This window comes from Olea europaea, chromosome 8 (genome assembly GCF_002742605.1).
Source record: "Olea europaea var. sylvestris chromosome 8, O_europaea_v1, whole genome shotgun sequence".
NCBI classification, from domain to species: Eukaryota; Viridiplantae; Streptophyta; class Magnoliopsida; order Lamiales; family Oleaceae; genus Olea; species Olea europaea.
Window position 1 is genome coordinate 13946183 of NC_036244.1, and position 24702 is coordinate 13970884.

At 35.9% G+C, this 24702-nt stretch overlaps 2 protein-coding genes across 6 annotated transcripts; one reads left to right on the forward strand and one right to left on the reverse strand.

Moving 5' to 3' along the window:
* The first annotated feature begins 284 nt into the window (after positions 1-284).
* On the forward strand, positions 285-4043 carry LOC111398884. 2 transcript variants are annotated; one of them, XM_023026030.1, is made up of 6 exons: positions 285-422; positions 515-694; positions 1164-1328; positions 1913-2110; positions 3204-3307; positions 3388-4043. In XM_023026030.1, the coding sequence occupies exons 1-6, from the start codon at positions 356-358 to the stop codon at positions 3916-3918; spliced, it is 1245 nt and encodes a 414-aa protein (XP_022881798.1). In that variant the 5' UTR covers positions 285-355; the 3' UTR covers positions 3919-4043. The 2 variants fall into 2 exon arrangements, with proteins under 2 accessions (XP_022881798.1, XP_022881799.1); XM_023026031.1 differs by having other exon boundaries at positions 3384-4031.
* Positions 4044-12401: 8358 nt separating this feature from the next.
* On the reverse strand, positions 12402-18672 carry LOC111398885 (probable alpha,alpha-trehalose-phosphate synthase [UDP-forming] 9). 4 transcript variants are annotated; one of them, XM_023026035.1, is made up of 4 exons: positions 18450-18667; positions 13620-15663; positions 13262-13529; positions 12402-13041 (listed from the first exon to the last, which is right to left on the reverse strand). In XM_023026035.1, exons 2-4 carry the CDS (start codon positions 15599-15601, stop codon positions 12718-12720), a joined length of 2574 nt encoding a protein of 857 aa, XP_022881803.1. In that variant the 5' UTR covers positions 15602-15663; positions 18450-18667; the 3' UTR covers positions 12402-12717. The 4 variants fall into 4 exon arrangements, with proteins under 4 accessions (XP_022881803.1, XP_022881802.1, XP_022881800.1 ...); XM_023026034.1 differs by having other exon boundaries at positions 13620-15691; XM_023026032.1 differs by having other exon boundaries at positions 13620-15654; positions 18450-18666.
* Between the last annotated feature and the right edge of the window lie 6030 nt (positions 18673-24702).

Consider the following 24702-nt stretch of genomic DNA (forward strand, 5'->3'; position numbering starts at 1 on the left):
TTTTATTCACGGGACTCACGTGCCGTGAGAGAATGTCAATCATTCTGACAAAAAAATTCTGGTAAAGTAGTTTTGCCTTTGATTGTCAATCATTTATTACATTATTTTTTTTAAATTTCTTATTTTTCACTACATATTTTGTATTAAAATAATATTACACAAAAAAAAATTTCCTAGTTTTAAATTATATATTTCGATATCAATTACTATTTCATGATATACTTTTTTGAAATTAAAGGAGTACAGACAGGGCCTTAATTATAAATTTAATCATAGCACTTCCACTCCCTGCAACAAAAGTCATCCAGGTATTCAATTACTTTACTCATAATCGGAAATCACTTTCCGCTCTCTAATGGCTTCTTTACTCTCTCTAGTCTACCTCTTCTTCCACCTCCTCCTCCACCTAAACCCAACTCAAGGTAAGTCTTAAAAATTGAAAATTCTGCTACCATTAATGTAGAACCTCGCTCGATTTTCCTGCACCTTTTCTTTTTTTTTGGTAAATTTACAGTGTCTGGTGGAAATCTCCTCTTCGAAGATGGCTACACTGTCAGTACAGTCCTTAATGGCGACAAGGTCAAAATCAACCCGCACTCGATCCTCCCACAATCGCCATCGTCTAATCAATTTATAATCCTTGATTCCGCAGCGAGTACCTTTTACATAGTATCGATACCAACAACGTCCCAAGGTACTGTAGTTTTACGATCTGTTATTTAAATTGTTAATTGAAAATTTAAAGATCCTTCCAGGATTATAGTCCGAGTTCGTGAGTTGTTAATTTTTTTTAGTATTTTAAGAATTTTCTACTTCTGGGATTTTTACTTTTCTGGTAAATCAAGCGGTGAATTGTATCATTATTTTGAGATTTCTGGAAATTTTAGGTTAATTTGGTTACTGAGAAAAGAAGAGTTAAAGGAAAAGAAATGGGTGGTTTAAGCGTATGATGATTTTAATAATAGTTTTAGTAAGTTTAAGAAGACTTTTGTGGATTTTGCAACGGGAGGGTTAACCGGTTAAGGGTTTCATCCTGATCCGTTTCTAATTTATATTCCTGGTAGATTCGGTATTCTGAATGCCTTATATAGAAGAAAAAAAATGTTGTAAATTGTGCTTTAAAAATCTTTTTTTTTCTTTTTTGGCTATTTTTTACAATGTAGAAAGTGGGATAAAGAGGCTTGCTGGAAATGGCCAGATGGGGTACGCAGATGGTGATTTGGGCTCGGCTATGTTTGATAAGCCAAAGAATTTTGCTGTTGATTACAGAGGAAATGTGTATGTTGCTGACAAGAATAACTATGCCATCAGGAAGATTACTAAATCAGGTATATGAAACAAATGCACATGATCATTGGTGCATAAACACTAGGTACTTGCATTTGTAAATATGTGTTTATATGCATGCAACATGTCATGACTGTGGGCCAATTTAAGATTTAGGGTTTTTTATTTATTTTTGGTGAGAAATCACGAAAAATGGCCTTACTGTTGAGATAATGCTTTCCGTCAGTTGAAAATCCAATTATGAGAGTGCTTTGTAAGGGAGCGTCATTCTTGAATTTAGCATTATGTTTCTAGATGAAATTGCAGCAATTCAGGTGAAGTATTGATCTTTGTACTCATAAAAATGAGCTGTCAAATGATATTGATTTCCTGGCAGAAGTGTTGATCTTTGTACCCAAAAAATGTTTGTATCTTACTGCTCATGCATTCTAAATCGAGATACTGTCGGCCTCAATCACAAGCTTGTCAAGTATTGTATCTTTCACCAATCCCCGTATGCTTGTTGCTTCATCTGATTGTTAAACAGGCAACAAATGTCATTCTATCTTTACAAAAATTTATCTTCTACTTTTAAAACATGTCGATCATATTGTAGTTGTTGAATATTTTGTAATGACGTGCTTAGGGGTGACAACAATTGCTGGAGGCTATTCTCAGAAACCAGGACATGCTGATGGACCCGCACGCAATGCTTCATTCTCAGCTGATTTTGAGCTTGTTTTTGTTCCCCAAAGATGCGCTTTAATGGTTTCTGACCATGGGAATAGATTAATCCGCCAAATAAATCTGAAGGCGGAAGATTGTACCTCACATTCTGGATCAGGTAAGCTTTGCGCTTATTTGAAGGACGTGACTTGAAAAAATGTTCTCTTATTCTACACTTTGATTCAGTATCGATGTACTCTAGAGGTGTCAAAAGAGGTGGGCATGCCCATGCTCTCCCAGGCCCAAATCTGGCCGGTCCATGGGCTAACATGCCTTAACCTATGGGCCACAGTTAAATGCCACGTACAATATGTTTTTTGTTTAAATAAAATAAGTCTGCATAAATTTTGAAGGTGAAAGGCTTAAAATTTTATTTATCTCCTTCATTCATTCTGCCTTGAAATAAAGTAGAAACACTCTGCCTTAAATTGCAAGAATTAATTTCTGCCTTGATTCATGGCAAAAATTAAGTTGTCTTGTTAATTTGTGCCTTTAAACAAGTCAAAAAAATCTTGGCGTTATAATTTTTTGCCTTGAGAGCTTGTTTGATGAAGATTTTTGAGAATATATTTTGTAAAAAGTGATTTTCTGGGAGGATATGCGGGTTAGAAGTAGGGAAAAACTATGGGTTCAATTGTTAAATTCTTTTACTGGGATAATGTGTGGTTGAAAATGAGTTTTAAAGAATCTTTTGCAAATAGAGGGGTTAAATAGCATTATTCATTTTTGCTTAAATAGCATAATTAATATCACCCTTAAAAAGGATTGTTATCTAGGCGGATTATCTGCTTAATATTTTATTCAAGGTATATTCTACCTTAATTTAGATTATAAGGGTGAATTTTTTAAATATAAATACATAGTTAAGTGAGTAGAATTGAACCCGCCTGCTTTTACGATGGGCTAGTAGCTTGGTCCGGTTCCCATGAAACTTTGTCAGTTTGGTTCAAGCCCAGACCACTAACTGGAACAGGCCATTCCCGGTTCAGGTCTGTGGTGAGCCATTTTGAACCGGATCACCATGTTGACATGCCTAATGTATTTCATTCCTACAAGTCTGAAATGACAAATTATGAAGTTATAATGTTTGTGAGCCATGACATTGCCATAAATATTAAATACTGGCCAATCTTTACTTTAAATTGCCTTATTTATTTTTTTATTTATCATGTTTGCCGATAAGACTAATGTAAGTTACACGTCACATTCAGGTCTAGGGGCGTCCTCTGCTTGGCTTCTAGCTCTAGGTGCTGGGCTTTCTTGCTTAGTCGGCCTAATTGTTGGATTTGTTATTCGTCCTTGTGTTATTCCCCATGTAAGTGTCTCATATTAATGTAGTTCCTGGTTAAATGACCTCATTATTCACATATTTCTCTGACAAAATCTCGTAGACAGGAAGGATCCAAGCTCCATCATCGCAGCGGGACATGGAATCAATGCCTAATGAGTCTGGAGAGACAAATAGTGATATTCTGCTCCGACATCAGAAGCGTAATTGTTAGCTCAACAGCATATTCACTTTGTACAAGGCTCCCGGGTTTAAGTCTCTCCACTCTATCTCTAATATTTAGGCTTGTGACTGTAGAATCTCGTACTTTATGTAAAAAACCAGTATCTTTGATGGATTGTGATGTATTAAATAGTCATCAGCTAGATAGAGCACAAACAGCGGTAGCTGACCAATTAACGGACTTGATTAGTTTTGATGGAAGCCTGTCACGATTGGAGAAGTCCAACGAAATCATTGAGCAAGAAGCGAAAAGAGAAAATGCTGAACCTGATAAATATAGAAAGATCAATGGTATGATTCGAGCAAATATTGCGAGTTTCGAAGAGAAATTTCCTGGAGTTTCACTGGAAGAGTCTTCCGAATTCAGCTTAGGCTTGGTTAAGAGAAGATTAAATGCTGGTAATGGCTTTTACTGAGGCATTTTCTGTTTTCATTGCTACTGATTGTAAATATTTGGTTATGCTGTCGTCTATTTCTGCAAGATAACTATTGTAATCATATTTTATTATCTAGCATCCTTTTCCTTTTTGCTTGTTTTTAATGACTTCTGTATGCATGAGTTTCATTGAAGCCCATTTTTGCGCTATCGTCTCTCTCACCATAATTCCTTCCTCGATATTCACCGCTATCACACCTTGATTCACGGGGTGCTTTTTTTCTTGGCACAGAAAGGGCCACCGTGCGACAGTAGTTTGCTCTATTAGACTACATTCCGCCTTTTTTCGATCTCGTCGGAACGAAAGAAAATTTGATTACAATTTTGTAAAAAGTTTACAATAGAGAATTTGAATACATTGAAAGTAAATTGTATATTGATTGATGAAAATTGAACTTTACAATTAACGAAAGTAGAAAATTACAATTGCTGGTGCAGGGGGTAGACACCAGTGAGCTTGAAAGATTTTTGAATAACTAATATCCCTTATAGTAGCATTCGAAACAAATATCCAAGTGACAAGAGTAGACGTTTGAAAGATGAGGAATTATATTAAACGTTTACTAATATCAGAACTATTTTACAACTGAAATAACTATTACAATGAAAAGAAAATTACAATTCAAACTTGAACTAATATTTACAGTGTGCGGTCGAAGTTGGGCAAACTGCGGTCGTGATAGTGTCAAGGGGCTAAGTAAAGTTGCAGTCCTTGACATTCTCCCCCATTTGTTTTGGTGACGTTCTCGATGCCATCAATGCATGATATGCTTCAATTAATAGTTTGAAGGCTCCAAGATCTTTTTCTCTTTTCCAAGTATTCTCCTCGCTACTGCATTCAATCCATTTGATCAAGTACTCCTGATGATCTTTTTTAGAAGCTCGAGTGATTCGATTGGTCAAGAATAGCTTCAGCAACTTTCTTTCCAGCTTTCTTTAGTTCAAATACAGGTCGCTTTGGCTCATTTTTAGATGTGTCCTCCTTATCTACAAATTATGGTTTCAGCACACGAACATTAAGGACCTTGTGGATTTTACACCATGAAGGGAGTTCAACTCTGTATGCAACTCTTCCAATTCTCTTCAAGATGGATAATGGTCCAATGTATTTTAGCGTCAGTCTTGAGTCCTTCCCTCTTGTTAGTTTGTAAACATTTCTATCGAGAAGCTTAATCATTACCAGATCTCCAACGTTGAATTCAATGAAACGACCCTTGAGATCTGCAGCCTTTTTATACCGTTTTTGAGTCTTCTCAAGATAACTCTGAGCAATTTCAATATTTCCGTATTTCGTTTCCACTCTTGAAAAAAGTTCTTTGCTTGACGGGACTTCGTACTTCGTTCGATATCCACCGTATGAGGGAGTAGCGTTTGCTGGCCAATAACAATCTCAAAATGACTCTTAGTGGTGGAAGAGCCCTTTTGGGCATTGAAGCAAATCTGAGCCGCATCCAAAAGTTTTACCCAATTTTTTCTACGAAGTAGAAATAAAGTGCCAAAGATATTCTTCTAGCATAAAATTGAAGCGCTCTGTCTGTCCATCAGATTGTGGGTAAAAACTAGAACTCATGTTCAAAGTTGAACTAAGAAATTTGAACAACTCAGTCCAAAATATGCCAGTGAAACGAGGATCTCGATCATTGACTATGTCCTTAGGCAGTCGCAGCATTTAACAATATGCTTGAAGAGTTGAGATGTCTTTTCCGCGGATACATACTTTGGCGCTGCAATGAAAGTTGCGTATTTTGATAGATGGTCCACCATGACGATGATAGTGCCAAAATCATCAACTTTTGGCAACCCAATAATGTAGTCCATCGATACACTTTCGAATGGTCGGGTTGGGACGGAAAGGGGCTCCAACAAGCCCACCTTTTTCTGATGATCTGCTTTTTCTTGCTAACAAATAAGATAGATTTTTACATAGGTTGCAACGTCATCCCGCATTTGAGGCCAGTAGTATGAACGTTGCAGTAGTGCACAAGTGTGTTCCTCTTCAGGATGCCCTGCACAAATTGTGTCATGGCATTTTGTAATTAGTGATTTCCTCAAATCTCTGCCCTTAGGAACATATAGGCGGTCTCCCTTTATCTTCACTAGTTCCCCATCGAGCTAATCTGTCGAGTTTTACCCTGCTTGATGAGGTCGACCAAATATTGAGTAGCCGAGTCCTTCTCCATAAGTGTCCGAATTTGGTCTCTTGTGTTCGTGGTGACGTCGCTCCCTGAAAGAGCAGCTACGGAGCAAATGGCAGCCAAATCGGCCCGTCGACTAAGAGCATCAGCAACATGATTACTAGATCCGGGATGATACTCTAGCATAAAATTGAACTCTGAAAGAAATTCCTGCCAACGAGCCTGCTTGCTCGATAGTTTTGGTTGGGACATGAAGTGACTAACCGCAGTGTTATCTGTCTTCACAATAAATGGAGACCCAAGCAAATAGTGACGCCATCCTCTGAGACAATGGACTACTGCCAACAATTCATTTTCATGTACCGAGTAACGATGTTCTGTTTGGCTTAACTTCCGGCTCTCATATGCTACCGGATGTCCTTGCATGAGGACTCCACCAAGTGCAAAATCTGAAGCATCTGTATGGACTTCAAATGGTTTAGTCATATTCGGTAAGGCTAAAACTGGGTTCGTCCACATGGACTTCTTCAACCTTTCAAAAGCGGTTTGGCATTGGAACGACCAATCTCAATCCCTATCCTTCTTTGTTAATTCGGTAAATGGCAATGCAATTTTTGAGTAGCCTTTCACAAATCTTTGATAGTAATTGCATAACCCAAGAAATGAACGTACATCATGTATGATTTTTGGTGGTTGCCAATCTTTGATGGCTGTAACTTTCTTCGAATCCATGCGGATTTTACCTTGTTTAATGATGTGACCCAAGAAACTGATAAATGTCTGAGCAAATGAGCATTTAGACGGTTTGACATAGAGTTCATTCTCCCGTAACCCATTAAAAACTTGCCTCACACGTTGGATATGTTCCTCCAATATCTCGCTACAGATTACTATATCATCCAAGTACACCATGACAAAATCATCTAAAAACCCGTGAAGTACCTGATTCATCATAGTACAAAACGTTGCTGGAATGTTTGTCAAACCAAAAGATATTACTTTAAATTCAAAGGCTTCATATCTGGTTACCACCGTATTCTTTGCTTCGTCTCCCTCCTTGATCCGAGCTTGCCAGTATCCGGACCTAAGATCAATTTTTATGTAATACTTCGCTCGATTCAGTCGATCGAAACAATCCGCAACCTGTGGGATATGTTAGCTATTCTTTACAGTAATCTTATTCAAGGCTCGATAGTCACAGCACATTCTAAGAGAACCATCGGCCTTTTTCTGAAACAATACAGGAGTTCTGTATGGCGATTTCGCAGGCACAATGATTTCACTCTCCAACATTTCTTCCAATTGCTTTCTAAGCTCTTCAAGCTCAGGCTGAGACATACGATATGGTGTCCTGGTGGGAGGTTTGGCAACTGTAATAAATTCAATCTCATGATCAATCGTCCTTCTTGGTGGTAATTTCTTTGGTAATTCGTCCGGCAAGATGTCCTCAAATTCCTGAATAAGCCTTTTAACGGGTTTTGGAATAGGATCATTCACCTCTTCGATCTCTTCTAATCGAAGAGTGCACAAAAAATAAAGTTCATTTCTCTTAAAATCCTTACTAAATTGCATGGCTGAGATAATCTTCTCGCCCATCCTCCCAACTTGTGTAGGGATGGCACACGGCTTATTACCCATCATCATTAATGAATCGAAATATGGCAACATTGCTGTCTTAGTATCCCGAAAAAATTCCAATCCCAGAATAAGCTTGAAATCATCCATCTAAACTGCAGATAAATTTGTTTTTCCCTCGAAAGGACCTGCTTTGATCAACACCGATTTCGCGACTCCAGCTATTGGTTAAGCAGCGGAGTTGATTGCTTTGACTTTTCCACTACCCTTTTCTAGAACAAATCCGAGTCGCTCTAGTTCGATACATGCAAGGTAGTTGTGGGTAGCACCAGTATTCATCATAGCCTTGATTGGCTTCTCGTTGATTTTCACATCAATGTACATTAAGCTTTTGGCCCTACAAATTCGAGCATTCGCTTCTTCCATCTTTGCCTCTTTCAATGGGACATCATCCTTTTTAGTAACTCGATGCGACAGTGTGTTGCACCGATGTAAAAATGCCCCAACTACGTCCTCATCTTCTTCGGAGTCGGTCTCACTATGACAATTAGCCTATGGGGCCTCTTGCTTTGAACTTGACCCACCACTTGCTAGTTGACAATATGCATTCACCATCCGCTTCTAAGGACACTCCGACACCCAATGAGGTCATTCGCATAAAAAGCACATCAATTTGGGAGTGACATCAATTCGGCCCTCCGTTGATTTTCCTTTGTTCTAGTTGTTACTATTGCTGCCGTTAAAATTTCCTTGACGATTATTATCATAATTTTCCTGAAAGCCACGGGTGCTTTGATAGGCTCCTCCTTTATTTTGAGAGTAACGCTCTCCCCCATTTGGGTTCGAGTTGGATCTGTAAGGTTTGTTGCCACCTCCAATTGCTTGATTACTTCCCGAAGGTCAATCTTTTCTAGATTCCGTTTGGTAGTCGCTCAAGCATTCGGCGGCTCCCATGGCCGTGCTCAAATCAGTAACTTTTTTTCTTTGAAGTTATGTGCGTGTCCACGGTTTCAACCATTCCATAAAGGTGAATAGCTTATCCTTTTTCGACATATCTCGAATATTTAGTATATGCCTTGAAAAGGATTTCACATATTCCCCGACAGAGCTTGTGTGTTTCAGGTCTAGAAGTGCCCGTCGAGCCTGATACTCGACATTTTTCGGGAAAAATTGCGATCTGATCGCTTCCTTCAGGAGATCCCAAGAATCTATTCGGACCCTGTTGGCCTGAATGTCAGCATATTTGGTTTGCCACCATAATTTTGCATCTCTGCTCAGATACATGGTAGCTGTGGTTACCTTTCTAGCTTCATCTTCAATCGAAGTTGCAAGAAAGTACTGTTCCATGTCAAACAAGAAGTTTTCGACTTCTTTTGCATCACGTGCCCCTCCTTAGGTACACGGTTCAGGAATTCTGAGTCTAGGAGCATACTCAGGTACGGGAGCTTGCCCATTACCCACAGCACATTGGAGTACTCGTAATTAAGCTCTCAACGCTTCCATTTCATGCTCCAGATCATGAATGATTGCAGGAGCTTCAATTATTGCTGCGCAAGTCCTTTGGCTTTCATCCAGTTGGATGTGTAATCCTCGAATCTCGGATTCTACCATCTCGACTTTTTCCTCGAGATCGCCAAGGCATAGCACCTAGTAGTTGTCTTATCAAGCGTATCCACTCGTTGTTTAGTACTACTCTTCTTTTGAGGCTCTTCCACTTCAATGGTGTGAGATGTAATTTGATCCATAGCTTTCTTATCGAGGGTCGTGAGCCGCAGCTCTGATACCAACTTTCACGGGGTGCTTTTCTTCTTGGCACAGAAAGGGACACCGTGCGGCAGTAGTCTGCTCTGCTAGACTACCTTTCGCCTTTATCGGTCGCGTCGGGACGAAAGAAAATTTGATTACAATTTTGTAGAAAGCTTACAACAGAGAATTTAAATACATTGAAAATAAATTGAATATTGATTGATGAAAATTGATCATTACGATTGACGAAAGCAGAAAATTACAGTTGCTGGTGCAGGGGGCGGACACCAGTGAGCTTAAAAGATTTTTGAATGACTAATACCCTCTATAATAGCATTCGGAATAAAAACCTAATTGACAGAAGTAGATGTTTAAAAGACGATGAATTATACTAAACGTTTATTAATATCATAGTTATTTTACAATTGAGATAACTATTACAATGAAAAGAAAATTACAATTCAAATTTGAACTAATATTTACAATATGCGGTCAAAGTTGGACAAACTGTGACTGCGATGGTGTCAAGGGGCCAAGTAAAGTTGCGGTCCTTGACACCTTGTCTTGGACTTTACCAAATGAACTTGACCAACATTCATAGTACCTCTTTACATCTTAATCTTGGCAATCTCTAACAAAGTAGTCAAAAACTTCATGCACTGTGAAAGTACATTTTCTCGACAAACAGCATAGTCACTCGCGTCTCATAACTTCGCGAGGAAGCCATCAAAATTGTCGTTTTATCTTTATCCTCAATCTGGGCATCAACATTGATTAGTTCAGTCATGCACTAATTTAGATGATTCCTAACATCATTATTCTCATCTGTTTTCAGTTCTTATAGTTGCTTCTTTAGATATAACCTATTTGTTAGGATTTAGACATATACAACTATTCTTTTTCAATAACTTAGAAGGAGATTTCTAGTTCAAATCATTATACTTTGCCTTTGAAGCTAGAGTCAATCTAATGATACTAATTGTATTCTTTTAAAGTTCTTCCCACCGTGCATCTTTAATCCCTTCTAGTCTCTTACCCTCCAATGCCTTGTAAAGTCCTTGTTGCACGAGAATATCTTGCTCGGTATTATGCTAAATATTGAAATTATTTTTCCTGTCAAATCTTCCATTTCAAATTATAGATGCTACACATGCTGCTAATTATTGGAATTGCCCTTTTTTAATGAAGAAAGAATTTATTTGTGTATGTGTAGGGCACATTGATATAATTCAATCAAAATATAAGGGATTTTTCTATAGGGGTCTTACCGACCCCTCACATGTTAAAAAAAAAATAATAAATAAAATTAATTACGTTGGGGCGCGCCATGTGTGTTGTCTGGTAGGGGCTTGTCACACATGCAGCACAGTTCAAATATAAGGCTCCTCTGACAAATCTAGTATAACGGCTAGAATTTTTTTGAAAATATGATACGAAATTGCTCCCAAACAGGGGCTTAGTAATAAGTTAAGAAAAGGGCAAGTGTACTAGTATCGCGCTCCTAGAGTTGTCACAAGTTGGTCTTTATTTATGACTTTCACATTCTCAAACAAATGATAGGAATATGTTTGTGTTAGAAGTCAAAAGATTTCATGTACAACCTTTCACCTTCTTAGTTTAAACATACAAAAAATTATATACACGGAAGAATTTGAAATATTCTTCATACATGTGATACAGACATTTCTTTACTCCACTCGATCTCCTTAATTTCATTTACTTTTCGTCCTATTTAATTTAAAAGAAAAATTCTGTCTCGTGAACTAAGTTAGATTTAAAATTAGTTTATATTAAATTAATCTTCCTTAAATCTTAATTTATAGTATTGGTAGGTTCGAGATTGTTCCTTATTAGTATATACGTCAATAGATTCTTCACTTACAAGCTATTTACACATGAAGTTTTTAACGTTGTAGCCTGCATTTGAAAGTTTATTTTAGAGGAACTACAAGAACCTCTTTAAAAATGGAATACTCTCTATTTTAAAAAGTTAATTTTTAAAATTTTACTCCAATTGACTCTTTAATTTAACATATTAAAATAGAAAGCGGGTTTAGCCCAACCTACCTTTCTATAATTTAATGCTTCAAAGGTTCCAACTTCCAATACACAGTTTTTTGACTTAATTAAATAATAGGTGCAAATCTCAATATCTCTTCATTGAATCATGGCAAGGCTATCGGAGCACTTTAAAATTAAATGTTAATAACAATAAATACATATTGGGAGTGCCAAAATTAAATGTTAAAAATAAAGAGGCTATTAGAGCACTTTAAAATTTTTGCTCTTTAAATTTATAGATGTTCTTTAAATTGTAGAATATACTCTTTCAAAATAGAGAACCTCTTAGAGATGTTCTTAGTCTTTATTAAAGTTTATCCTTGACTAGTTAAGCTTTTATTTTTTGTATTTAAATTACACACTTCAATTACTTTTGATAGTTATTTTTGAAAGTTATTTTTGCTTCCTAGTTTTAATCATTGGTTTTTCTATTTCTTTCCCATGTTTTAAAGTTGTTTTTAATCAGCTTAAATTATAAACAAATAAAAATAAATGATATTTATAGACACTATGAAATACATAGATAAAAAAAATGATTGATTATAAGTTTATTTTAAATAAGATATTTGCAATTTGTAAATATCATTGTAACTTTTATACACTTGGCACAACATTCTCCTAGACATCCATTGATTTCGATTTTCAAGGGTTGCGGTATTTTGATATTATCTCATCAATCCTGCTCCGTGCACATGGCTGGTTGCCATGTCTTATTTTTTTCATTTTCCAGTTTGACAACTGTCAAGATTTAATTGGATGTTGAACAAAAAATACAATTCAATTAGTCAATACAATGTTGGCACATGTACCTCTTTAAAAATCCGTGTATATTTTCCTGGTGCAAGTAGCTTAGTTCTTATTTGATATGAACAGCTGGACTCATACTATAGTAAAAAACGAAAAATTCAAGTTCTGTGATCCCAATAGTGTAATGATCAACCAAAACTATAAATCAAACCGGCATTGCATTAGGAGGAGAAATGTTCACTATACAAAATAATGGAGCCTTTCAATCAACAAAGGCAAGCCATTATCAACATCTGCATGTACTGTAAAAGTTTTTGGCCAAAAGATGATTTCTATACTAAAAGTCTTACACGCAGACAAGACCGCACCTAGTGGCATGGCTGCAAAAGTTGAAAACATTTCAGCTGCGCGTCCTATTAAATTAAAAGCTCCATGGTGACAGCTTCTTCGTGATCAGAAAGAAAAATTTCCACGAAACCAGAACAATATCACACCCAGAAATCCTTTCACATTTGTCAAAAGACACTATCAAATGTAACCTGGAAGATCGCACTATGCCGAGGTTTTGGACTAGAAGCATTTGCGAGACCTTGAAGCAGCCTCACTACATCAGCCGAGTCATCAAGATAATATTTAGCCTTGCTTGGCTTTTGCCCAACCGTGCAAGCAAAGATCTCTGGACTGGCAGGTAAGGATGAACTAGAGACGATGCTCAATATGCTTTCAAACATGTCTTCGTCCGATCTATCGTCACCAATGCACATCACAAAATCTGGCGGCGATCCATCATTGACCATTGATGACAGGACCTTCTCTGCAACCAACCCTTTTGTAACTCCCTGCACATTAAAATGCATAAATTAAAAAACCTTCTTCCACATGGGCAGAGGGATATATCTAAAAAATTCACAATATAACTTGGACTTATAATCATGGAATCAACTAGATCACCATATCCATAAGTATCCAAAAAGGGCAACCACATTTTCACCTTAAATTGGTCAAATATATATATTTTTTTTGGGGGTGGGGGGTGGTGGGGGGGGGTTCAGATCATACTTGTGGTTTAACTTCAACAATATGCTGTCCCCTCCGAACAACTGCAGGTTCATTTGCAAGTACATTTTCCAAATGAACTAATAATTCTTTGGCTTGGCAGGAGCCAAAGTCGGGGTCTGCATCCTGATGGTGCCAAACTAATGCACTATCTTTAATTTCCATATAGGATCCATCTGTTGCCTCTGTATACAGTTCCATAATAGGTTCCACAATTTCTTTCCATTCAAGATCAGCTGCTAACATTGCCCAATTAGAGCTTCTATTCCACCTGCAATAATGGACAACAAAGATCTCGGTTTATAAAAGACATACTACAATAGATAAAACGCTAGCAGAACATTAAAAAAATTATACGCACCTTATGAAAAACCCATGTTCGGCAGCTAAACCAAGTCTCTCACATGGTTCAAGCCAGTCGCTTAAGGGAGTTCTTCCTCTCCCACTAACAATGAAGACCGTGTTTTTAGGATCATTACACAGAGTATTGAGTGTAACAATTACTTCAGGACTAGGAGATCTAACAATGGAGGAATGCGATACAATGGTACCATCATAGTCCAGGAAAATTGCCCTTCTGCTTGTTTTTGCATACGCCGAGACTATGTGATCTATACGTAACTTTCTAAAACTTGGGGAAAGTGATATAACTCTGAAACCCAGGCCCAGACCAATGCCCCAACAACGCTTATCATAATGATCCCTGCATGCTCTCTCCAAATCCTGCATGAAGCTGCGAGCCCAATAGGCAACATCATGAGAACTAACGTAGTGGTAGTGTTTCTCATGACGAAGTTGCTTTTCTGTATAGGGCATGGTGATGGCCAGATAAATGGCCTCAGCAACAGAATCGATATCCCAAGGGTTTACTCTAATTGCTCCACTTAAAGACGGAGAACAACCAATGAACTCTGACACAACTAGCATGCTAGTCCGTGGAGAATCCATACTGACATCTAAGGCTTCATCCATAAGAGAAGAGCCCTGCCTGCACACTATATACTTATAAGGAACCAAGTTCATTCCGTCTCTAACAGCATTCACAATGCAACATTCTGCCATGGCATAGTAGGCAGTTTTCTCATAGCGAGGAACGGGTCGATCAATTAATATCACAGGTTCATAATCTGGGCAGCCAAAAACCTCATTAATTCTTTTTGCAGTAGCATATGTTTCCTTCTTTGCTTCCTGAACATCTTTTCCTACGCTTCTTGCAGGATTCACTATTTGAACCAACACTACTTTTCCCTGCAACTCCTGATGCTGCTGCAAGAGCTGTTCAAAAGCTAGCAATTTTAGACTGATACCTTTAAATATGTCCATATCATCAATACCAAGAATCAATTTCTTGTCCTTGAACCGTTCCCGAATCTCTTTGACTATATCGCACGTACAAGGAAGATTTAATACTGATTCTAGTCTACCCATGTGAATACCTACTGGCAGAATTTTAATGTACACAGTACGGCCAAAGTAATCAAGTCCTATGTGCCCTCTTTTAGATTCATAGTCCAAACCCAACATTCTACTACAGCAGGATAAGAAGTGACGAGCGTAGTCAAATGTGTGGAAACCAATTAAATCACAATTCAGCAGTCCTTTCAGGATTTCATCCCTAACAGGCAGAGTTCTGTATATCTCTGATGATGGAAATGGGCTGTGAAGAAAAAATCCAAGCTTGACTCGATTATAAGACTTTCTTAGAAATGTAGGGAGCACCATGAGGTGGTAATCATGAACCCAGATAAAATCCTCTTCAGGATTAACAATTTCCATGATTTTATCCGCAAATATTTTATTTGCATGAACATAGGCCAGCCAAAGCTGCCGGTCAAAGCGATCTCCATGGTCTGGGCACATAGGTAGCATGTAATGGAAAAGAGGCCAAAGCTGTTGCTTGCAGAAACCATGATAAAACTTTTTCTGGATATCATGAGGCAGAAAAGTGGGTACGCATTTGAAGTCATCCAGAAGTTTCTGTGAAATTTCTTCCTGTTCACTAGCTTCTATCTCAACCTTGAGAGATCCTACATATATAACCTCGGTCTCAGGTGGAAACCCATCTTTCAATTGTAACAGCAGTGAATCCTCGTCCAAATTGAAGCACCATTTAGCAGTTTCACTATCCCTTTGAGCATGCAAAGGTAATATGTTTGCCACCACTATTTTTCGGTCTCGACAAATAGATGACGTGCTATCTGAATCTCCATCGCCACTCGCATTACTATCGGATATGATTCCAGGAATAGTCATCACTCTCGGAAGAGCTCTAGGAGTTTGGGGGATATCTAGTAAGTCTCCAGAAGCCAAGTCCAAGAAGTTTCCACATGATCTTGATCCCATGACAGCTAATACAATTACTAATTTCTTGGAAACTGCAGGTCCAGGGTAATTATCTGCACAAACTATAATATATTAAATATATCCGCAAGCCTGCACCCAAATAGATAAATAAATAAATAATAATAATAATAATAATAATAATAATAATAATAATAAAAAAAAAATTAAAATTCACTTCACAGTCTCTCTTGCAATATCCAACTGGCATAGATTATTCTTCCTGGAAAATCATCCAAGCTAATCATACAATCATAAAGTACAATTGAACTTCCAGACACTATGGAAAAAGCAAAAGGAAAGAAGAAAGATGTGGTTGATCTGGATACTAAAGTGAGCTTGGAGAATGCAAGTATAACACTTGCAACATTTTTTGATAGATTTTAATATAACTATATCCAAGCCAAGAAAATGAACTTTTCACGTTTTCAGGTGAGCGAAGACCTTATAATATCAGAAGTATATTTAAATAATAGGACAACTGACAAAGCAGACAATATTCAGCTCTAATGCTCTAAAGTCTAAACTAAAGCCTTTTATTGTTCTACAGGCAACAATGCATTACAATATCACTAATAAGTTCCTTTCCTCTGTGACAAAATTTCAACTATTACAAAGTGATACATGACATACATGAAGAGAAGTCACATTACTGTTGCCAAACCTCCTCATATAACGTTTTAACGGATCCTTGTTCTTCTTCTTTGCCTCACACTCAACTTGTTAATAAAATCATCATAACGGGATTTTCATTATCTTGTTAGAGCATTAATAAAGCAAAGTAATAACAATCAAGACAGCAGTACGAAGAACCTGTGACTGCAAAAGTTTTAACAGAAAAATTATTAACAAAACAACATAGCTAATGTTTTATGAGACTAAACTTCGGCATAAAATTCAAGGGTAATTGGCACAAAACATTCCTACCTTTTAGGGTTATTGTGGAAAACGTCCTTATCTTTCATTTTTTGAAAAATTTTTGTCCCTATTTCCACCTTTCTTTGCGCTGAACGTCCTTTTCATCATTTTTGACGATTTTACCCTTCTATTTAAATAAAACAAAAAGAAAAGAAAAGAAAAAATAAAGAAGTAATTGCAACAATAGTCCCAAATTTTTTAAAAATTACAAATCGGTTACAAATATATACTTAAATATCAAAAAAAAACAAAAAACAAAAAACAAAAAACCACCACCCTCTGTGAATGGAGCCACCAGCATCCAACGGTCCATAATCAAACCAGCACCCACCGCCGCATAAATCACTGGAAACTACTCCCTTTACCGGCAAGTTTAAGCCACAATCACTTCCCCATCAATCAATTACACAAAACAGATCCTATAACCATCTAAAACTTAGAAGAAACTCTTAACTAGTCTGAGAAACCAGTTTGCTTCTTCCATCAATTCCGGCGTTGGTAATTGGTCCCAATGTTACGGACCACCCATTCCGGCATCCTCTCCTAATGCTCCAACTATTACAACAATGGGTCCTCATCAATTTCAACATAATATACCGATTTCACCATGCCCAAATTTAGTATTCGCATTTTTTGGCAAATGGGTTGTTCTGTGTCGATTTTCACCATGCTCTAATTTGTATGTTTGGATTACACGGGATGTCTAAAAGATGGTGAAAATTGGTTTAAGAGACCAGTATTTGGAGGGTGAATTACAGGCAAGTGTAGCCCTCCAAGCTAAATCACAGAGGCTGCTGGTGATAGAAAATTGGAATTCCTTTTGGGGATTATTCTTTTTTTACAAGTCGGTGGCTGGGGCAGAAAATTGGAGAGACATTGCGTGGCTGTTTTTGGGGACCGAATTGAGGATATTACACGCAACAAAACACAAAAGCATGGAGAGAAAATGGTTGCTGTGGGAGACTTGGGGCGCTGTTGAAAAGACAGGGAAAAAGATGGAATCACGTAGTCGCCGGCAAGATAGAAACATAGGTTTTACATTTTTGACATAAAAAAGAAGCTAAATTACAGAAGTTTCATCTAGGCTTTCATCTTTTCCGGCTATCTTTGCAGCCAAGCTATCCAGTGACATCCCAAGAATTAACAGCCGGAGTTATTTTGTGAGGGGGAGGGTGGCAGTGGGGTGGGAGTGAGGTGTGGGAAGAAGGTGAATATTTTTGGGGGTTATTTGCACTTTTAAAAGTTTGGGTCTATAGTTACAATTTATTTTTTTTATTTTTCTTTTCTTTCCTCTTTTGTTTTATTTAAATACGAGGGCATATTGATCATTTTACGTTGAAAATTGGTAAAAAGGACGTCCAACGCAAAGAAACCTACAAATAGGGGCAAAATTGTCAAAAAAAAGAAAGAAAGTTAAGAACGTTTTCCACATTAACCTTAAAAAGGCAGGGAAATTTTGTGCCAATTACCCTAAAATTCAATCCCCCATATACAACAAATATAGCAAAAATTGCCACAAAAAAATCTTAAAACCGATTACCTACCTAAAACTCATATAAAACTATAGATACGCGTAATATCATAGATTCACAGAACTTACAAGTAATTACTGGTATAACAACAGAGGTCATAAAAGCATGAAAATCACTTGAGAGAATATACCTTAACAAGAGATGAGAAAGATCACGAATTAATCCTCAAGCTTTCATCCGTAAGCAAAAAAACAGCAAACTCCTTTTATTACATATAAGGAAGTCCAATAATCATGGAAATAAAAGAATTCTCACTTCAATATCCATTTCAATTACTAAAAAACTGAAAAGAAAACACGAAAAACAGAACTTATTGCGACCATTTTATCAAAATCTATTTTCGCATATTATTTTAAGCAATTAACCGAAATTTCAGTAAAAAAAAAAAAATCACCAGCAACCTGAGAAGAAACCGGCAATCGGAAATGGAGCTGACGTCAGCGCCGATGAACTCGTTTTCCAGAGAGAGAAAAGTTGCAAATAACGAACCGTTACACAATTGTTTGTTCCTCTAAAGATGAAGATGAGAATTGGCTCAGAGGATATAGTTTTTTTTTCTTTTTCTAGAGAGAGGAAAAGAGGGATTCAATGTGTTGAGAGAGAGAGCGACGGGGGAGATGGAGAGGTATATATTAATTAATGCCAACAGTACAAATATTGAGGGACGAAGTGCAAGTAATTAAAGCTGTTGAGTAATTTTGAGAAAATAAGTAAAAATGAGGTGGAAAATGTGCAAGAAGAAGAGGATAAAGACGAAGGAACTTCACTACAGTTAGTTTCAACTAACCCTGATTTCGGATCTTCATTATTACACCAACAAAATTGCACCTGGGTTTCCATTTTATTACAACACTGCCCTTATTGACCTTTCTTAACCAATGCAAACGTATGTAAATGTTTTGGTACCCTACTTATTTTTCATTTATTTTAATTATTCTCCCACGTTCAATTATGTAGAATTTTAATTTTTGAAAATAAAAAATAATTTCGTGATCGTAGGAGGATCGTATAGCTCTTAACAATATTTAAAAATTATTTTTTAATTAAATTGTCTGATTAATACAATTGATACTAAATATCCAAATATGCATTAACTGTTTATAAGACATCAAATACAAAAGGCCTTTCTGATATTTTTTGTATATTCAAACAACTCACCTTAAGTGTACGTCTAACCACCTCAGATCATTTTAAGCATTTGTAAACATCGATCTAACTTTAAAAGTAATTTATAAGTCATTTTAATTTATTTATAAGTTTAGATAGGAGACTTACTTAAAAGTAATTTATATGAAATTTTAATTTATTTATAAATTTAGATAAGAGGCGGTATAAATAATGAGATAATGAGTAATTTACCGAATAATGCGAAATTATTGTGGTAAATATTAATAGTGGTGAGGGTATTTTATGTTCACCTAATCTCCAAACAATTTTATATTATATGTTATAGAAGTCTTGCTTAGTCTTAATAAAAAATATTATCCTCTTATCATTGCATTTTCAGCTCTTCTTTATTGAAAAGTGTGCAAGTAAGACTTCATATTTAATTGGATAATTTTGGTCAAATGTAGATAAGCACTTCATAGTGCTTCCCTATGGCTATTTAATTGGACTCCAACACAACAAATAAATTGAGTAATTTAATATAATCCTTTTATCTACAATGATCTTGATTGGAAGGAAAATAATTTATTTAATTGTTATTAGATTTTTTTAAGAAGAAAGATTCGAGATCTCCTGTTGGTAATGCTCGCCGAGTAATCTTAGTTTACTTGTATTATTTTGAGTGTATTAATTTAATTTTATTCGATTCTATGTAACAACTGTAGAGAGGTAGAGTAGCTCAATTCGAGGAGTTTGGTGTGAGTCATTTCACTCGAATCAGTTTTTTAAATGAAATAATAAAAATATTACAAAATAATATTGTCCCAATTGATTGGTCTTCAATGCCTAATCTGCATTTCCTACATGCAATGCATAAATTAATGAGTCATAAATTTTAGTATGGCTTCAACTTTGAAAATTTGAATAAAATTAAACTAAAAGTTTAATGGTTTAAATCGCTTACATTGATTCGCCAAAAATTGAGTAATGAAAGACTTGTTTGGGAATGGACACATAACTTTGTGTGGAGAAAAAGAGGAAAGAAAATGACATTTCATTGTGCAATATATTTTTTCTCTTTTTGTTGTTTTCTATGATTACGCATAAGTATTATCACATGTTATCTCACTTGGATTTCATTTATTAAATTTAAAGGTGGCTGACGATGTCCCTCGAGCAAACTTATCTGACTTAGGCTGTACTGAGTCGGCAAAACAAGGTTCTGAGAATCTGAAGTAGACTCTGAGCTCCTATAATTAGCTAATGTCGCCCAATATATTTTTATGCCTAAAGAATAAAAATTGGATTTTTTTTTTTTATCCTTTGGAATCTACACTAGAAGAATCTTGAAGTTTGGAATTTCCAGCGTAATTTTTCCTTTCAGATTTGTTTTTATAAATAAAGGCAAATAACGATTAAATTTGAGTGTGATAGGACATCTAATAGCTCTGACACGGCCTGTCGTTTCTAGCCGGTTTGGAGTGTCAAGTTGTTAGCCATTGGATACAAATTTATACTTGTGGGAATTAAATCCTAATCATTCTTGTCTTTTCTCTCTCTCTTCTATCTCTTTAGCACACACCACGCTCGAAAGTCGCCAACACTGCTTGTTGCTAGAAGGTAAGCACCATCAACTGCTACAACAAGAAGCTATGTTGTCGTTGGCAGCATCGTCCCTGACAGAGAGCGCCAATGTTGTGCAAGGCGACTGTCATGCATAGCACCAAGCTAGGATCGCATTGCTCTTCCTTTGATCTGCATTGGGGGGGGGGGGGTTTAGATGAGCAAAATTGTAATTTATGAGTGACTCAAGTTTTGGGCATGCGACATTGAACTTGTAAATGGTAGTGTTTCTTCTTGTGATACGTTTAGGGTTGCTTTGGGTGTTTGTTATGGTGATATCGGTAAGGTGGTGGTGCTGGCGATTGTGGTGAAATTTACTAGTGCTAGTGCTAGTAATGGTGGCGCTAGCAGAGGTGGTACAGGCATGTCAACGTTGGCGACAGTGGAGCAGGTAGTGATGGTGCTGACAGTGGTGCTAGCAGTGGTGGTCCGTTGGTGAATTTCGTTTGTGTTTGGGTTTGGGGTGAAATGGGATGAAGAGTGTTTATGACTGATTATTTTGATGATTGTGATTAATAAATTAGTTAATTTGTGACCATTAAATAATAATGTGTTGTAGATGCAGTTGTGCATTGCGTTATCATTCTGTAATATGGGATGGTGGTGTATTGTGGGTGCGATGTGTGGTTGTGCATTATGCGATGGTGGTATGGAGGCTCGCGGGTACTGTGGTAATACTGACAAGGTGGTGGTAATTCTAAAGGAGGTATTGTGGGTGGACAGGAAGGACAAGCAAGTGGGAGTGGGAAAAGTGTTTGCGACCAATTTATTTTGGATGTTGTGATTAATGAATTGTTAATTTGTGATCAGTAAATAATACGACCCAATGTATGACCAATTAATAAATTGTGACCTATAAAAAATTTTGTTCGTGATCGAAAAATTATTTGTGATCTATAAAAATTTTTATTTGTGACCAAAAAATAATTTGTAATCAACTAATTCAATAATTTGTGATCAAATTGTATTGATTTGTGACATTAATGTGTTTAATTAATAAAATATTTTTTAATTAATTATTTGAAAAATAAATTTTAATAATATCTGATTTTTAAAGTTTAAATTCTTATTTCTTAATTTTGAAATGAGGTATAGTTAAACTCTTAAATATGAATTTTTTGCTCTGAATTTTTATAATTTTATTTCATTTATTTATTTATTTTCATTTTGAAAGACCCAAAATTCTTTTTGAGCCTCTTCAAAATTATGAAGTTTGACAATACAAATATTCTCCTCATCGACCCATGACACCTAACAAACTTTTGATTCTTAAATAAGTTTAAGATTATTCTTATTAATCATTATTTTACATTTTGATTCATCATTATTTCTAGTAAAATATTTTATGAAACTAGATAGAATCATGTTATATGTACAACATTGGTTGACATCATTATATTCATCTATTTTAAAAAATTATTTTCTACATCACATGCTTCGATTTTGACAACACGTAATTGTCAACCATTTTTATCAACCAACGTTGTACACTCAACTTTATTCAACTAGCTTTGTTGAAGCTACCGTGTGGCACTTTAATTCAATCAACCCATGAGCTAATTGGTGCTTCGAGTAGATATGGTTGCAATAAATAGGTGAAATGAAATCTTTTAGACATTTTTTTAATCTAATAATATCACAAAACAATGAAAATAACAGCCCAATGCAGGCTGTGCATAAAATTTTTTATTAAAAAATAATAATAAATCTCATAATTGCATTTATTTCCACAATTCCACTCTATTTCCATAGACATGCAATTATTGCACTCACAACTTTTGTTACCCTGCCAAATTTAGTCCCAAATAAGTTTTGCTAAAAATTAGATTTTTGGTAAATTTTGATAAAACTTAATGAAATATTTCGTTGAAAATTATAAATTCCATAAAATGTGTGATTAGAAATAAATTTAAAAATAATAAATATTAAAAAATTGGGAACAAACAGCAGTTAAACCTTTTAAGTGCTGCCTACCAATTCAAACTATTAGATCATTCAAGTAGCTTTAACAATACAGCTAAGATCCTGAAAATGGTAACAATTTCCTGCCTCCTAATTAAGTTCCAACTACAATGGCACTGGGGTTGGTAACACTTTGCAATTACTTTGTGTCGAACTCAAAATTTTCTTCTACGTGGATCATCAAAGGAATGGATACCAATAGAAAGCACTTCGATGTTAAATTCAAACAGTAGTTACCAAGCTACCATGCCTTTTATATAGTAAGACTAAAAATCATCCTTCCAAAACTATTATAGGTATACTTTGTTACTATCAGAGCCGAACCTGAGCATACGCTCAACAGGCCGCTGCCTCAGGCCCAGCTCTTCAAGGGGGCCCAAAAAAAAAATTTTCCCATTTTTTTTCTTTTTTTTCTTTTTTGGTAAAACGCACTAATTAACTTAAAAGAATCCTCCCATAATTGAAATGTTTTGTAAATGTCTTTTACGTTAAATTTTAAGTTAGCAATTGGTTGTATAGTATATCGTTGGATTTTGATTTACGTTGATTTTAGGGGCCCAATTTATGGAGTTCGCCTCGGACCCCCACGATCTCAGAATCGACCCTGGTTACTATATCGTATTACATTCCTGTAACGACAATAAAAAGTCATGAATTATTTATGTAACGTGCATAATATTTCGTTTTAAATATTCACATAATGTGTTCAAAACCAAATCACTTATGGCATAAGTGCATAACCAGATAAAAATCAAAATCCAAAAATGAACAAACTTAAAAAAAAAAAAAAAAAAAAAAAAAAAAAAAAAAAAAAAGAAAAAATCTGAAAAAAAAAAAAAAAAAAAAAAAAAAAGAGAAGAAGAAGGAATTGGCTAAGTGGTGCCATTATCGTAATTTTTGCAAAAAATGAAGGCCATTATTTTTACCGTTCCGCCAAGTGGATAATTATCATGGCGACATGAAAAGGATATTTTGATGCAATTTCTATTTTCCTCGTCCACCCACTGCCATGCCAAACGTACGGACGGGTCGGGCCAACCCTGCCAACTAACTTGCGGGACCCGCAAGCCTTCAGCCAATCAATTTCACACACGTCATCAAATATCTCGTTGGGTTCCATGTGATTGGCACGTGAGAAACATCGAATTTGGTAATAGGATAAAATATATAGATATAGTGCGTGTTGTATGTATAGGATTTGTGGGGCCGACTTTATGGGGAAAAGGCCGTATTTTACGGTAGCTTCTGAAAAGATGACGTGTGGGCTGATGAAAGGGATTTGAGGATTGGGCTTCGTCCCTATCCAAAACCCAGTAGGGGCCCACCTTTTCTTGTTAATCGTGGAATGTTCCATACATATCTAAAGAAGCGTTTACTCATTTTCCATGTTCTTTTGTCATTTTGCTCGTCCACTCTCCAAGAATTTAAAGCACGTTTGGGATTTGAGAGTTGTTTATAAGCGAATTAAAATATAAGTAGATAAAAATGAATGATGAATAATATTTTTTGCGTCTTATTGAATATGTGGAAAAAAAAGTAATTTAATCAATGATAAATAACTAATAAACGATAACCAAATAAGGGCTTAATTAAGAGTAATGATATTCATTATCATCAGTATGACAACATCGATCTAAGTGAGAGTAAATAATATGCACAATTAAATGAATCACTTAACTCCACTTTTAATTGAGCCTGTACATTTTGACAGTTAACCCTTGTTTGAGCCACATTATTTTTATAAGAATACATTTTTGAATAGTGTATTGATGAAAAAAGTATGGTTAAAATAAAGAAAAATTTTGAATTTGTATGTAATATTATTTTATTAAAGAATATGTAATTAAAATGATTTCAAATCACTATTTAAAAATATATTTTTGGAAGTGGGTCAAACGAAGCCCTAGAGTGGTGACTTATGCTAGAAATCATTAATTTTAGAATTAATGATTTAGGTTGGTA